Source organism: Loxodonta africana, chromosome 4 (genome assembly GCF_030014295.1).
Source record: "Loxodonta africana isolate mLoxAfr1 chromosome 4, mLoxAfr1.hap2, whole genome shotgun sequence".
Lineage (NCBI taxonomy): Eukaryota > Metazoa > Chordata > Mammalia > Proboscidea > Elephantidae > Loxodonta > Loxodonta africana.
In genome coordinates, this window is record NC_087345.1 from 160,505,567 (window position 1) to 160,522,979 (window position 17,413).

Sequence of the window (17,413 nt, forward strand, 5' to 3'; positions counted from 1 at the left end):
TAAAATCCCGTGCATTGGGTCCTTATTATAGTATTATGAATCTGGGCACCATGTTTAATCTCACAGGACTTCAAGTACCAATCTCTAAAGTGAGGAATTTAGATTAGGAACAGGTACAAAATTTCTTCTGTGAATATTGTGTAAATCTGGAGATAAGATCATTACCCCATATTTATGGTCAGGAACCTACTGTTTTAACACACAGTTGGCTAATATAATAATCACGTCAATAAGAAAATAAGTGGACCAAACTAAATTAACTGATGATAGATAAAAACAATAAATTTATAGAGCAGGATAGATACTTTTTAAAGCAAAAAAAAATACAATGAATAGAATAATCAAATAAATGTAAATTAAAACAGTCATAAGGAATCATGTTATAGGGATCAATTAGGAAAAAAGGTAGAAGTTTTGGGCGGTGATGTTCAGCCTCCTCATGGGTTATCATTTAAATCAGTGTGGCCTTTTGGAAAGCAAATTATTGGTAAGAACTGAAAGTCCTAAAAAAAAGTACTAATCCGTTGATAAATATTTTTGACCCAATAATTTCACTTTAGGTGTCTGTCTTACATACATACTTCTAAATATGAATTAGCTAAATGCATTTTTTTAAGTATAAAATGATTGGAAAACCCTATTATAATCCAAGAATGATGGAATTGGTAAGGAAATTAATATTTATTCAGTCTTTAATTTATTATGTAGGTGTTAGTAACAACTGTGAAAATCAGATAACAACAAAGGAAAGTGTTTATGATACAATCAGTATAACAAGGAAGAGAAAATATGTGTGTATCCTGTGATTGTAAGTATTGAAAAATTTGGGGAAAAAAATGAAAAGGTAATAAAAATGCAATAAAATATCAAAAGACCTTGTATTAAAAAAGGAAAGATTGCGAATGTTATTTTCCCCTGTATTTACTGTAATGTATTTAAATTGTTCTTACAATGAAAACATTTAAAGCAAAACAAAACAAAACAAAATTCATTTTCCCATTTACTGCCATACCAAATCAATGGTCAACCTACATTTCAAGAACCAAAAGACCTAAGTTCTCAATATTACATGGAATGGCATGCCCACTTATGCCTAATCAGTTTCATTCCCCTTGGTCACTCAAGTACATCTCTGATCTAGGCTAATGAAAATCCTTTTTTCTAGTAGAACTTTCTTTGTGCTTTCAGTGCATACAGGTGCATATTTATTTAGAAACTTTCTAGATAAATTTGCTAAATCATTGGGAAGTTCTCTATTTAGAATCACACTAACTCTCCCACATATAGATAGTAGCACATAAATTTTAATTGTTTCTGTTTCATCAATTCCAAAAGCAAATGGATTGATTTGCCAATTAAATGACATGGTCTTCAAAGGCAGTATTATGCCTGTCATACCTTTTATAGCCTTTATGTATTTGGTATGTTCTTCCTGACAAAGTAGCTTAAAGATGCATAGCCTGTTTGTTGCTGTTGCCGTTGAGTCAATTTCAACTCATAGCAACCCTATAGGACAGAGTAGAACTGCAATACAGGGTTTCCAAGGAGTGGCTGGTGGATTCAAACAGCCGACCTTTTGGTTAGCAGCCTGAGCTCTTATCCACTGCACCACCAAGGCTCCTAAAAATGCATATTGTTGTTGTTAGGTGCCATTGAGTTGGTTCTGACCCATAGTGACCCCATGTACAACAGAACGAAACCCTGTCTGGTCCTGCACCATCTTCACAATCATTGCTATGTTTGAGCCCATTGTTGCTGCCACTGTGTTAGTCCATCTCATTGAAGATTTTCCTCTTTTTTACTGACTCTCTACCAAGCATGATGTCCTTCTCCAGGAACTGGTCCCTCCTGATAATATGTCCAAAGTATGTGAGATAAAATCTCACCGTCTTTGCTTCTAATGAGCATTCTGGCTGTACTTCTACCAAGAGAGGCTTGTTCATTCTTCTGGCAGTCCATGGTATATTCAGAATTCTTCATCAACTCCATAATTCAAAGCAATCAATTCTTCTTCAGTCTTCCTTGTTTGTTGTCCAGGTTTCACATGCCTGTGAGGCAACTGACAACACTATGGCCTGGGTCAGGTGTACCTTAATCCTTAAAGTGACATGTTTGCTTTTTAACACTTTAAAGAGATCTTTCACAGCTGATTTGCCCAGTGCAATGCGTCGTTTTCTTTCCTTGACTGCTGCTTCTGTGGGCATACTCAGGTGAAATTTGCAGTCTAAAATCTCAGTGCATAATGAATATCATCACTTGAAAAAAACAAAACAGACTTATTGCCATGGAGTCCATTCTGACTTATGGTGACCGCAGGTGTTACAGAGTAGAACTGCTTCACAGGGTTTTCTTGGCTGTAAATATTTATAGAACCTGATCACCAGCCCTTTCTTCTGCAATGATATTAGGTGGGTTCAAGTTGCCAACCTTTAGATTAGCAGTCAGCACAACCAAAGTGTTTACCCAAGAATACAATCAGTGAAATGATTGTATCTAGCTCACAATGCTCCTTAGAAGGGAGGACGTCGAGGCTTCATCTCACATACTTTGGACACGTTATCAGGAGGAACCAGTCCCTGGAGAAGGACATCATACTTGGTAAAGCAGGGGGTGAGTGAAGAGAAAGAGCCTCAGACAGGTAGATTGACACAGTGGATGCGATACTGGGTGCAAACATAACAATGATTGTGAAGATGCTCTGGACGGAGCATCGATTTGTTTTACTGTACCTGGGGTCACTGTGAATCAGAACTGACTCAACAACGCCTTATTAGCTTTCAATGAACTCTGTAAAAATCAAAACCAGAACAAAACAAGAAACAGTATTCTAATCCAAATTGTAAAAAATATAGGGCCATGGACATTTTTAACAGTTTTCTCTTTCAAAGTAGGAAAAACCAGTGTTTTACTGGTGTCAGCTTCGGGTTGGTGACAGTTTGACTCTAGAGTTTTCGTCTGACTCCAGCTTTTACTGGATTAAATATTCATTCCTTATTACTACATTATTTTGCAGACCCTTTCTATTGTAAATAAGCCCTGGTGGCGCAGAGTTTAAGTGTTTGGATGTTAACCAAAAAGGCTGGCCATACGAATCCACTAGCTGCTCCTTGGAAACTCTATGTGGCAGCTCTACTCTGTTCTGTTGTGTCGCTATGAGTTGGAATCAACTCAATGGCAAGGGTTTTTTTGTTCGTTTATTTGTTTCTATTGTAAAATCTTTGAATTTAGCATGCTTTTGTTCTAGGTCTCTAGATCTCTGTCAATTTATTTTTATTGTTGTAAAAATATCAGTAACACAACCTTTGCTTATTTAATACTTTTCACATGTACAGTTCAGTGACATCACCTACATCAATGATGTGGTGCAGCCACCATCAATATCTGTTGCTAAATTTCCATCACCATTAACAGAAACTTAATGCTTATTAAACAATGACTCCCACTTTCCCCTTCCCTCCTGCCTCTGGTAACCATTATTAAACTTTGATCTCTATGCATTTGCCTATTCTAGGTATTTCATATTTAGTGAGATCATGTCAGTTTTTTTTATTAAAGTCAATATTTAATCTAGTTTTTTCGTATTCCCTAATCAGCTAACCAGATTATTTTCAACTCTCTGTTAATGAGCACCAATGTTCCTTCCATTCTTGTATCAACAAACATAGACTATGGGAGACTATCTCTCATTTCATACTACTAGATTAATAGTTATTGCTTTTGAAATTTTTACAAATGAATAAATAGAACAATGGCTATACACGAGCAAAATAATCTCTCACCAACATAACTTTACAATTTACTATGACATTTTTCTAAAGTCAGTCTGACTGATTATATTGCTGTCTTGAAGCATATCTACTTCTTTTTGATATGTGAGCTATTTTTATTCTTGTTCTTTCTTTCAGCTAGTATACTATGAAAATTCTAATCAATATTCAGCTTATTGCAGTAAAAAGCACTGGCTTGATTTCATGTTTTGTTATTCTATATTTTTAAGGAAAATAAACCTCACTTAGAAATTTAGTCTATTTTAGTCATATTTTAAAAAACTAAAGAACCAGTTATTTAGACTGAAGCCAAAATACATTTTCCCCTATGGAGCAATTATATGGCTTTGTATCTATCATACAGAAAAATAAAATAATCAAAAGGCATAGAACTGCATCTTGAATAATGTCCACTTGGTGCTCTGGGTTAACTAAATTCTCATGAGTGTTAATTAAAATTGCGTGGGAAAGTTTCTAAACTATTCAGTGAACATGATCCTTACTTCTTTACCTCACTGATACCCATAGTTCATATTTTTGGTATTGTCTTAAATGCCATGTTTCTATTCTTCATACTTAGACTAAATTTCATTGGTAAAATATTTCTGAAAAACATCCAGTATTCAGTTATTGTTGTTGTTGTTAGATGCCAGCGAGTCAGTTCCCACGCATAGCGACCCTATGCACAACAGAACAAAACACTGCCCGGTCCTGAGCCGTCCTTACAATTGTTTTGCTTGAGCCTATTGTTATAACCACTGTGTCAACCCACCTCATGGAGGGTCTTCCTCTTTTTTGCTGACCCTGTACTCTGCCAAGCATGATGTCCTTCTCCAGGGACTGACTCCCCCTGACAACATGTCCAAAGTATATAAGATGCAGTCTCGCCATCCTTGCTTCTAAGGAGCATTCTGGTTGTACTTCTTCTAAGACAGGTTTGTTCGTTCTTTTGGCAGTCCATGGTATATTCAATATTCTTCACCAACAGCACAATTCAAAGGTGTCAATTCTTCTTCGGTCTTCCCTTATTCAGTTATTATATTGTGGAAATGATCCAGAAACTATGGAAAACTATGGAAAAGAGTTTTACTCTTTTCGTTCATGGAAATGATGCCTAACCTTGAGCAAATCACACCCACCCAAGGGACACCATTTCTAAACCTACAATAATCTATGTAACAAAGGAATTGCTAAGCTGTAATTTGTTGAAGTTGATAAAGATGTTTTTAGATCTTTAATCAAAGTCACTTTGAACCTGTAAAATACTGTCATTTGCCTGCATATTGGTGAAAATGATATTCAAATACACAAATAACTTTCCAAATTCCCTGTCAACTCACTTTTCTATATCCCCTTTGTGGGAAACCACTATTCCTTCAATTATTATAACCAACATTTATTGAGCACCAATGGGATGTTAGGTGCTGTGTTAGGTCTAGGAAAATGTTATGAAATATTGCTGCTTCTAAGAAGCTTAGATCCTAGAGTGATAGACAGAGGTTGTAAGCACTTTTATACAGGAATAAAGAGATTCTATGGGCATACGAGGAGCCCTGGTGGCACAGGTTAAGAGCTCAGCTGCTAACCAAAAGGTTAGCAGTTTGAATCTGTCAGCTGCTCCTTGGAAACATTATGGGGCAGTTCTACTCTGTCCTAGAGGCTTGCTATGAGTTGGATTCAACTTGTCAGCAGTAGGTTTGGTTTTTCTTTTGTAGGGACATTGAGAACTTAAATAAAGCTATAAGCCATTGGACATAACAGACATATATAGAACACTCCACCCAGCACCAGAACAATACACGTTCTTCTTCAGTGCATATGGATCATTTTCCAGACTAGACCATCTGCTAGGACACAAAATAAATCTCAACAAATTTAAAAAGATTGAATTCATGCAAAGCATCTTCTCCGACCATAATGGTATAAAGCTAGAAATCAAGAACAGGAAAAATAAGGAAAAAAGAAATACATGGAAACTAAATAATACACTACTAAAAAGCTATTGGGTTATAGAAGAAATCAAAAGTGAAATTAAAAAAATCCTAGAATCAAACAAAAATGGAAACATAACATATCAAAACCTTTGGAATATACCAAAAGCAGTACGCAGAGGGAAATTCATAGCAATAAATGTCTACATTAAAAAAGAAGAAATATCCAAAATCTTTAAATAAAACTGACAACTTGAACAAATAGAAAAGGAAGAGCAAAATGAGCCAACAGTAACCAGAGAAAAGGAAATAATAAACATCAGGGCAGAAATTAAAAAAAAAAAATCAATAGAAAGAATCAACAAAACCAGAAGTTGGTTCTTTGAAAGATTCAATAAAATAGACAAACCACTGACTAGACTGACAAAAGAAAAAAACCAGAAGAAGCAAATAGCCAAATTAAGAAATGAAACTGGTTGCATTACAACTCATCCAACAGAGATAAAGAAGATCATAACAGGTTACTATGAAAAGCTGAACTCCAATGAATTTGAAAGCATAGATGAAATGAACAAATTCCTAGAAACATACTACCTACCCAAACTAACAAAAAGCAGGAAGAAAATTTAAATGGACTCTTTACAAAAGAGAAGATTGAAGATGTCTTCAAAAAACTCCTAACAACAACAGCAACAACAAAACAAAACAAACAAACAAAACCCTGGACCAGATGGCTACACTGGGGAATTTTACCAAACAATCAGAGAAGAGTTGACACCAGTCCTACTCAGTCTCTTCAAAAACACAGAAGAGGGAGGAATACTAATGAACACTTTCTATAAAGCCTGCATAACCCTGATTCCTAAACAATTGAAAAACATCATATACAAAAAGAAAATTACAGACCAATATCCTTTATGAACATAGATACAAAATTTTTCAACATAATTCTAGCCACCAGACTTCAGCAGCATATCAAAAAAAATCATATGCCATGATCAAGTAGGAGTCATACCAGGATGAAAACAGTGGTTCAACATTAGAACATCAATAAATGTAATTCACATAAATAAAGGAAAAAAGCATATGGTCATAACAATTGATGTAGAAAAGTCATTCAATAAAATTCAGCACACTTTTCTGACTGAAACTCTCAGCAAAATAGGAATAGAAGGGAAATTTCTCAACATAATTAAGTGTATATATGCCAATCAACAGCCAACATTATACTCAATGAAGAGAGGCTTAGAGCCTTCTCTCTGAGAATGGGAATGAGACAAGGATGCCTATTACCACTGCTCTTATTCAACATTGTACTGGAAGTCCTAGTCAGAGCAATAAGGCAGGAAAGAGACAATAAGACAAGCACAATAAGACAAAAAAAAGTATCAAGATTGGAAAGGAAGAAGTAAAACCATCTTTATTTGCAGATGACATTATCATGTGCATAGAAGACCCTAAAGATTCCACAAGAAATCTGCTGGGACTGATAGAAGAATTTAGCAACGTTGAAGGGTACAAGAACAACACACAAAATCAATTGGGTTCCTCTACACTAACAAAGAATACTCTGAAAAAGAAATCAAGAAAACAACACCATTTACAATAGCCCCCAAATTGATAAAATATCTAGGAATCAACCTAACCAGGGACATGAAAAACTTATACAATGAAAATTATAAGACGCTACTACAAGAGAATAAAAGAGACCTATGAAAATGGAAAGACATCCCATGCTCACGGATTAGAAGACTTAATATAGTGAAAATGCCAATTCTACCTAAAGCAATGTACAGATACAATGCAATCCCAATACTAATCCCAACAACATTCTTTACTGAAATGGAAGAAACGAATGACCAACTTCATACGGAAAGGAAAGAAAACCTGAATACCTAAGGCAATATGAAAGAAAAAGAACAAAGCAGGAGGCCTCACACTCCCCAATATCAAAACATACTATAAGCACTGTAATCAGAACAGCCTGGTATTGGTTCAATGATAGACACATAGATCAGTAGAATAGGATTGAGAACCCAGCCATCTACGGACAACTGATTTTTGACAAGAGGTCAAAGTGCATTCAATAAATGCTGCTGGCAAAACTGAATATCCATCTGCAAAAAAAAAAAAAAAAAAGACACATACCTCACACCATACAAAAGCTAACTCAAAATGGATCAAAGACCTTATGTTAAGTCTAAAACCATAAAATTTCTGGAAGAAAACTATGGGACCTAATTTTTTGTAAAAATAGGATTAAAACATAAGAACAAATGCATGAATAGAAGACAAAATAGATAAATGAGACCCCACAAAAATTAAAAACTTGTGCTCATCAAAGACTTTATTAAAAGAGTAAATAGACAACCTACAGACTGGGAAAAAATCTTTGCAAACAACTTATCAGTTAAGGATCTAATCTATGGAATCTATAGAAAACTGCAATAATTCAGCAATAAAAAGACAACTCAATCATAAAATGGGTAAAGGACATGAATAGAACCTTCACCAAAGAGAATATCCAAGTAGCCAACAAAAACATGAAACAATGCTCACGATCATTATCTATTAAAGAGATGCAAATCAAAACTACAATGAGATACCACCTCACTCCAGCTAAAGTGACACTGATTGAAAAAACAGATTACAACAAATGTTGGCAAGGATGTGGGGAGATTGGAACAGTTATCCATTGCTGGTGGGACTGTAAAATGGTAGATCACTATGGTAAATGGTATGGTGCTTTCTCAAAAAACTGCTAATAGACCAAACCTATTATCCAGCAATCCCACTCCTAGGTACATACCGTAACCCCAAACCAAACCAAACCCATTGCTATCAAGTGGATTCTGACTCACAGCAACCCTAAAAAAAACCCCTAGAGACCTAAAAATAATGACACAAACAGACAAACGCACACCTATTTCATTGCTGCTTAATTTACAACAGCAAATAGATGGAAACAACTGAAGTGTCTATCAACGGATGAAGGGATAAGCAAATTGTGGCAAATACATACAATGGAATATTATGCAACCATAAAGAACAATGGTGAGTCCTTGAAACATATTATAATATGGATGGACCTGGAGGTCATAATGCTAAGTGAAATAAGTCAAGCATATAAGGATACACATTGTGTGATCCCTCTTTTATAAGAAGACAAGAATAGATGTATATAGAAAGACCAGTGTTCATTGGTGGTTTCCAGGGAGATGAGGGAGAAGGGGAAAGTATACTTTTTATTGTAGAGACTTGTTATTTTTGGTGGTGGGAAAAGTGGCACCAGATATGAGTATAGTGGGCATAGCACAATCAAAATAAATGATGTCACTAAGACTTGCTCGAGAGAAGATGTTGCCTGTACTAAAAAATTTTATATATATAAGATGAGAACAACTCCTACAAAGATATATTAAAAAAAAAAAAAAGAGTGTTTGAGCACACATGGATGGGTATAGGCAAATATGTATATGGTTAGGAAGAAGTGTATACATACATGAGGACAGAGAGAAGTACATATATAAAAAAAATTTTTAAATACAAATATGTGGGTACAGGCACATATATTTATTGAAGACATAAACACAGATACTCCTCAGACATAGCCAAACACCTTCCAAGATTGGTTTTCTGGGTTTGACGGCTTAGGACCATTGTCTCATGGGACCACTCGGTCAGCTGGCATGGTATAGTTAGTTCACAAAGATCATGTTCTCCATCCTAGCGAAATGAGTAGTGTCTGGGGTCTTAAAAGCTTGCGCATCTAAGATATGACTACTGGACGGTACTCACCAGAAGCAAAAGAGTTAAGAAAGTAACCAAAAGCTCAGAGAAGAAACAAGTCTACATGAACCATGATGTCATCTACCCTGTGACCAGAAGAACTAGATGGTGCCTAGCTACCAACACTGATCATTGTGACTGGGGTCATAATAGATGGTCCCATATAGAATGGGAGAAAATGTGGAGCTCAAATTCTTCAAAAAAAAAAAAAAAGCTAGACAAACTGGAACAGAGGACTCCACAAGACTGTCACCCTGAGACATTCTTTAAACCTAGAACCAAGCCTATCACCTGAGATCAACTTTTAGTGAAATAGCAGAGTGGCACACAGAATAAAGGATATTACCCATAAGATTGGTGCACCAATTGAAAACCATCTGTATGAGACCAAAAGGTCAATAATTACTTAAAGACAAAGATGAGAAGATAAGAGGGCAGGGAACCTGGAGTACTAGAAATTGAATAAACAAAACACAAAGAGAATGTTGACATATTATGATGAATGTAACTAAAGTCACGGACAATTTGTGTGGAAATTGTCAAATGGGAACCAAACTTGCTGTATAAATTTTCACCAAAACTCAATAAAATATTATTAAAAACAAACGAGAAATGAGCTATGAAGCTACAAAAAAGATGTGGCATACTGCTAAGTGAAAGAAGACAGCCTGAAAAAGCTACGTACTACAGTAAAACCTGCAAAAGCTGGAACCTGTGTAAGGTGGGAACCTCTCGGAGAAGGAAAACTCAAATATTTTCCTCTAAGTGACAGAAAAGTGGTAAGACTGTGCCTTGTCAGAGGCGGAAGACTTGCGAGACCCAAAAAACAAGGCAGTCCCGTTGATTTCTGGCTCTTACAGGTTTCACTGCATATAATTCCAACTATATGATGTTCTGGAGAAGTCAAAACTATAGAGGCAGTAAAAACATCACTTTTTATCAGGGGCCGAGGGAGAGGGGAGAGGGATGAATAGGTGGAGCACAGAGCATTTTTAAGGGCAGTGAAACTATTCTTCATGATACTGTAATGGTGGACAAGCGATATCATGTGTTTGCAATTAAAGCACTGACTGGATTTCTCTTTATGTCTTCTTATTCTATATTTTATATAGAAAAATATATTCAACCCTAATACAAGCTATGCACTTTAGACAATAATAACATATCAATATTGGCTCATCAGTTGCAAAAAATGTGTCATGCTATTTATTGCAAGATGTTAATAATAAGAGAAACTGTGTAGCAGGGGTGAAGGGAGTACACAGGTACTCTGTATTTCTATGTAAACCTAAAACTTCTCTAAAAGAGTATTAAAGAAAATCACTAACTTATTGAATAGTGTGGAATCTGTAAAATAACTAAAAGGAGTACTCAAATTTAATGAAGATACTGACAACATACTCTTCTTGTTTTTTCCCCAGTGGGAGAGACGTCTGAGGTTTGTCCAGAAGCCACTGACTTTTTGTGCAACAACAAGAAGTGTATTGCATCCCACCTTGTTTGTGACTATAAACCAGACTGCTCTGACAGGTCTGATGAAGCTCACTGCAGTAAGTATGTCTTTTTGATGTAAGGCAATGAGTTCAGCACAGATTTTAACTTTATTAGTAGAGAAACATATTAGCATTGATAGAGTCACATCACCGAGAAGTTTTACTTCCACGCGCTACAGTAGATTTCAAATAGCCAAAACATTTTCACAACTTTTCTATTCAAATAACAGCTTTCTCACCCTTTATACTTGTGGTGTAATGAATTGTTTTTATGTAGCCTTTCTAGCCATGGTCTTATAACTTTCACAAAATGATTGGCTGGGACTGTGCAAATTGGGTGACTTATGGTTGGACAGAACAAGGGGATACTGATTGGTTTAAAGTCAGGAAAGTTGGGCGTCAGAGTTGTATTCTTTCACCATACCTATTTAATATGTGTGCTGAACAAATAATACGAGAAGCTGGACTATATGAAGAAGAATGGGACATCAGGATTGGAGGAAGACTCATTAACAACCTGTGTTATGCAGATGACACAACCTTGCTTGCTGAAAGTGAAGAGGACTTGAAGCGCTTACTAATGAAGATCAAAGACCACAGCCTTCAGTATGGATTGCACCTCAACATAAAGAAAACAAAAATCCTCACAACTGGACCAATGAGCAACATCATGATAAACGGAGAAAAGATTGAAGTTGTCAAGGATTTCATTTTACTTGGATCCACAATCAACAGCCATGGAAGCAGCAGTCAAGAAATCAAAAGACACATTGCATTGGGTAAATCTGTTGCAAAGCACCTCTTCAAAGTGTTGAAGAGCAAAGATGTCACCATGAAGACTAAGGTGCGCCTGATCCAAGCCATGGTATTTTCAATCACATCATATGCATGTGAAAGCTGAACAATGAATAAGGAAGACTGAAGAAGAGTTGACACCTTTGAATTGTGGTGTTGGCTAAGAATATTGAATATACCATGGACTGCCAAAAGAACAAACAAATCTGTCGTGGAAGAATTGTGGCCAGAATGCTCCTTAGAGGCAAGGATGGTGAGACTGCATCTTACATACATTGGACATGTTATCAGGAGGGATCAGAAGAGGACATGGAACCAGAGATATCATTGCTGGTGTCAGATGGAGCCTGGCTGAAAGCAGAGAATACCAGAAGGATGTTTACCTGTGTTTCCTTGACTATGCAAAAGGCACTTGACTGTGTGGATAATAACAAATTATGGACAACATTGTGAAGAATAGGAATTCCTGAACACTTAATCGTGCTCATGAGGAACCTGTACGTAGAACAAGAGGCAGTTGTTTGGACTTATCAAGGGGATACTGAGTGGTTTAAATTGAGGAAAGGTGTGTGTCAGAGTTGTATCCTTTCACCATACCTATTTAATCTGTATGCTGAGAAAATAATCCAAGAACCTGGACTATATGAAGAAGAAAAGGGCATCAGGATTGGAGGAAGACTCATTAACAACCTGCGTTATGCAGATGACACAACCTTGCTTGCTGAAAGTGAAGAGGACTTGAAGCACTTACTGATGAAGATCAAAGGCCACGGCCTTCAGTATGGATTACGCCTCAACTTAAAGAAACAAAAATCCTCACAACTGGACCAATAAGCAACATTATGATAAAGGGAGAAAAGATTGAAGTTGTCAAGGATTTCATTTTACTTGGATCTGCAATCAACACCCATGGAAGCAGCAGTAAAGAAATCAAACGATGCATTGCATTGGGCAAATCTGCTGCAAAGGGCCTCTTTAAAGTGTTGAAAAGCAAAGATATCACCCTGAAGGCTAAGGTGCACTCGACCCAAGCCATGGATTTTCAATTTCCTCATAAGCATGTGAAAGCTGGACAATGAATAAAGAAGACCAAAGAAGAATTGATGCCTTTGAATTGTGATGTTGGAGAATATAAAATACACCATGGAATGCCAAAAGAAGGAACAAATCTGTCTTGGAAGAAGTACAATCAGAATGCTCCTTAGAAGCCAGGATGGCGAGACTGCATCTTACATACTTCAGACATGTTGTCAGGAGGGATCATTCCCTGCAGAAGGACATTATGCTTGGTAAAGTACAGCAAAAAAAGAGGAAGACCTCAAGGAGTTGGATTGACACAGTGGCTGCAACAATGGGCTCAAGCATAATAACGATTGTAGGGATGGAGCAGGACTGGGCAACGTTTAGTTCTGTTGTGCATAGGGTAGCTATGAGTCGGAACTGACTTGATGGCACCTTACAACAACAAAAATCCCTCATGAACATGGATGCAAAAATCCTCAAAAAAAAAAAAAATTCTAGCCAATACAATTCAACAACATATCAAAAAAATAATTCAACATGACCAAGTGGGATTCATACCAGGTATGCAGGGATGGTTCAACATTAGAAAAACAATCAGTGCAATCTATCTCATGAATAAAACAAAAGACAAGAACCACAAGATCTTATTAATTGATACATAAAAGCATTTGACAAGGTCCAACATCCATTCATGATAAAAGCTCTCAGCAAAATAGGAATAGAAGGGAAATTCCTCAACAAAATAAAGGCCATTTATACAAAGCCAATAACCAAGATTATCCTAAATGGAGAGAGTTTGAAAGCATTTGCCTTGAGAACGGGAACCAGAGAAGGATGCCCTTTATCACCACTCTTATTCAACATTGTGCTGGAGGTCCTATTCAGAGCAATTAGGCTAGAAAAAAGTGGTAAAGAGCGTCCAGTTTGGTAATGAAGAAGTAAAAATGTGTCTTTTTGCAGATGATATCACCTTATACACAGAAAACCCCAAAGAATTCACAAGAAAACTACTGGAACTAGTAGAAGATTTCAGCAAAGTGTCAGGGTACGAGATAAACATACAAAAATCAGTTGGATTCCTCTACACAAACAAAGAGAACTTCAAAGAGGAACTCACCAAATCAATACCATTTACAATAAAACCCAAGAAGATAAAATACTTAGGAATAAATCTAACCAGAGATGTAAAAGACCTATACAAAGAAAATTAGAACACACTAGTGCAAGAAACCAAAAGAGACCTACATAAGTGGAAAAATATACCTTGCTCATGGATAGGAAGACTCAACATTGTGAAAATGTCAGTTCTACCCAAAGCAATCTACAGATACAATACAATCCTGATCCAAATTCCAATGGCATTTTTTAATGAGATAGAGAAACAAATTGCCAACTGCATACGGAAAGGGAAAGGGCACAGGATAAGTAAAGCATTACTGAAGGAGAACAAAGTGGGAGGCCTCACACTACCTGATTTTAGGTCCTATTATACTGCCATGGTAGTCAAAACATCCTGGTATTGGCACAACAGATACATAGACCAATGGAACAGAATTGAAAATCCAGACATAAATTCATCTACATATGAGCAGCTTATATTTGACAAAGGTCCAAATTCTGTTAAATGGGGAAAATACAGTCTCTTTGACAAATGATGCTGGCATAACTGGATATCCATCTACCAAAAAAAAAAAAAGGAAAAAAGACCCATGACTCACAACACGCACAAAAACTAACTCGAAATGGACCAAGACCTAAATATAAAATCTAAAATGATAAAGATCATGGAAGAAAAAATAGAGACACTAGGAACCCTAATACATGGCATAAACAGAATACAAAACATAACTAACAATGCACAAACACCAGGAGAGAAACTAGATATCTGGGCACTCCTAAAAATCAAACACTTATGCTCATCAAAAGACTTCACCAAAAGATTAAAAAGACAACCCGTAGAGGGGAAAAAAAAATTGGCTATGACATATCTGATCAGTGTCTAATCTCTATAATCTACAAGATGCTGCAAATCCTTACCAAAAAAAGACAAATTACCCAATTAAAAAATGAGCAAAAGATATGAACAGGCACTTCACCAAAGAAGACATTCAGGTGGCTAACAGGTACATTAGGAAATGCTTATGATCATTAGCTATTAGGGAAATGCAAATCGAATGTACAATGAGATACCAACTTACCCCAACAAGGCTAGCATTAATCCAAAAAACACAAAATAATAAATGTTGGAAATGTAAAATGGTGGACCACTTTGGAAATTGATTTGGCGCTTTCTTAAAAAGCTAGAAATAGAACTACCATACAACCCAGCAATCCCACTCCTTGGAATATATCCTAGAGAAATAAGAGCCGTCACATGAATACATATATATTTACATCCATGTTCATTGCAGCACTGTTCATAATAGCAAAAAGATGGAAACAACCTAGGTGCCCATCAATGGGTGAATGGATAAACAAATTATGGTATATTTACACAATGGAATACTACAGAACAATGATGAATCTGGGAAACATCTCATAACATGGATGAATCTGGAAGGCATTATGCTGAATGAAATTACTCAGTTGGAAAAGAACAAATATTGTATGACACCACTATTATAAGAGCTCAAGAAAAGATTTAAACACAGAAGAAAATGTTCTTTGGTGATTATGAGGGTGGTGAGGGAGAGAGAGGGGAATTCACTAACTAGATAAAAAAAAAAAAGTAGATGAGAATTATCTTAGGTCAAGGGAAGGACAACACACAATACAGGGGAAGTCACACAACTGGGCTAAATCAAAAGCTACGAAGTTTCCTGAACATGACTTACCACTTCAAGGGACAGTAGCAGGGTTGGGGGTCTGGGAACCACGATTTCGAGGGACACCTAGGTCAATTGGCATAACAAAGTTTATTAAAAAAATGTTCTGCACCCCACTTTGGTGAGTTGTGTCTGGGGTCTTGAAAGCTAGTGAGTGGCCGTCTAAGATGCAACAATTGATCCCAGCCCACCTGGAGCAAAGGGGAATGAAGAACACCAAAAAATAAATAAATAAATATATATATGAGCCCAAGAGACAAGAAAGGGCCACATAAACCAGAGACTACATCAGCCTGAACTAGAAGAACTAGATGGCGCCCAGCTACCACCAGTGAGTGCCCTAACAGGGAACAGGGCAGAGAGTCCCCGACAGAACAGGAGAAAAGTGGGGTACAGAATTCAAATTCTAGTAAAAGACCAGATTTAACAGTCTGACTGACACTAGAGGAACCTCAAAAGACAGACTCTCTGTTAATCCCAAACTAAAACCATTCCTGAAGCCAATTCTTCAGACAAAGACTAGACTGGTCTGTAAGACATAAAATGATACTTGTGAAGAGTGTGCTTCTTAGTTCAAGCAGATACATGAGACTGAATGGGCAGCTTCTATCCAGAGGCGAAATGAAAAGGCAAAAATGGATAGAAGCTGGTTGAATGGACACTGGAAATCCAGAGTGGAAAGGAGGAGTGTGCTGTCATATTACAGGGAACACAACTAGAGTCACATAACAATGTGTGTATAAATTTTTGTATGAGAAACTGACTTGAGCTGTAAACTTTAACCTAAAGCACAATTAAAAAAAAAGAAAAAAGTTGAACCTGGAGCACCTTGCAGTCCGGTGAATTAAACAGGATCTGCCACAGATGAGAGGGGCCTTAGACATGATGACTAAATGTAATATGGTATTCTGAAAATCAGAAAAAAGTATGGATTTGGTCAGTAATAGTGTATCAGTGTTGGTTCATTAATTGTATCAAATGTAATAATATAAGATGTTATAACAGTAGAAACTAGGTTTGCTATATGCAAACTGTCTGTAATATCTTACTAATTTGTCCGTAAATCCAAACTGTTCTAAAAAAAAAAAAAAATCTACTAAAAATTTTTGAAAAAAAAGTAACCTACACCTTTTCCAAGCAAAGTCATCATGCAATGTAAGTTACCAGTAGATTCTGCTAAGAGCTCAGCTGCTAACCAAAAGATTGCAGTTCACATCCACCAGCTGCTCCTTAGAAACTGTTTGGGGGCAGTTCTACTCTGTCCTATAGCGTCACTATGAGTCAAAATTGACTTGATGGCAACAAGTTCATTTGTTTTTTTGGTTATATCATTTTTTAAATAAGTTATTTTCAATCTTAACATTTTTGTTATATTTGTTTAAGAAAGAAATTCTAATATGAACACAATGAGTATGGGGCTAATGTGATAAATATATTTGTCATTAAATCCAGAAACTATTTAAGCCATCATTGTCTACATTATTCTATATTTGTTTTGAAAGATTTAATCTCCACATAAAAAAAAAATGCCAAAAATCTTTAATAAAAACTTTAACAAAAACTGGGGCCCACTGACAGACTGGAGAAACCCTGAGAGTAGGGCCCCCAGACAGCCTCTCAGCTCAATAATGAGGTCACTCCTGAGGTTCACCCTTCAGCCAAAGATTAGACAGGCCTGTGGAACAAAACAAGACTAAAGGGGCAGCCCTGGGGCAGGGACTAGAAAGCAGGAGGGAACAGGAAAGCTGGTAATAGGGAACCCAGGGTTAAGAAGGGAGAGTTGACGTGTC

General features: G+C 36.5%; 1 protein-coding gene across 1 annotated transcript in view; it reads left to right on the forward strand.

The window, feature by feature from the left end:
• Positions 1-17,413, forward strand: part of MALRD1 (MAM and LDL receptor class A domain containing 1) — a 956,759-nt gene that overhangs the window by 680,920 nt on the left and 258,426 nt on the right. The window contains exon 30 of the mRNA XM_064284901.1: positions 10,909-11,037. Within this exon, the coding sequence (XP_064140971.1) occupies positions 10,909-11,037 (129 nt within the window). The remainder of the gene's footprint in view (positions 1-10,908; positions 11,038-17,413) is intronic.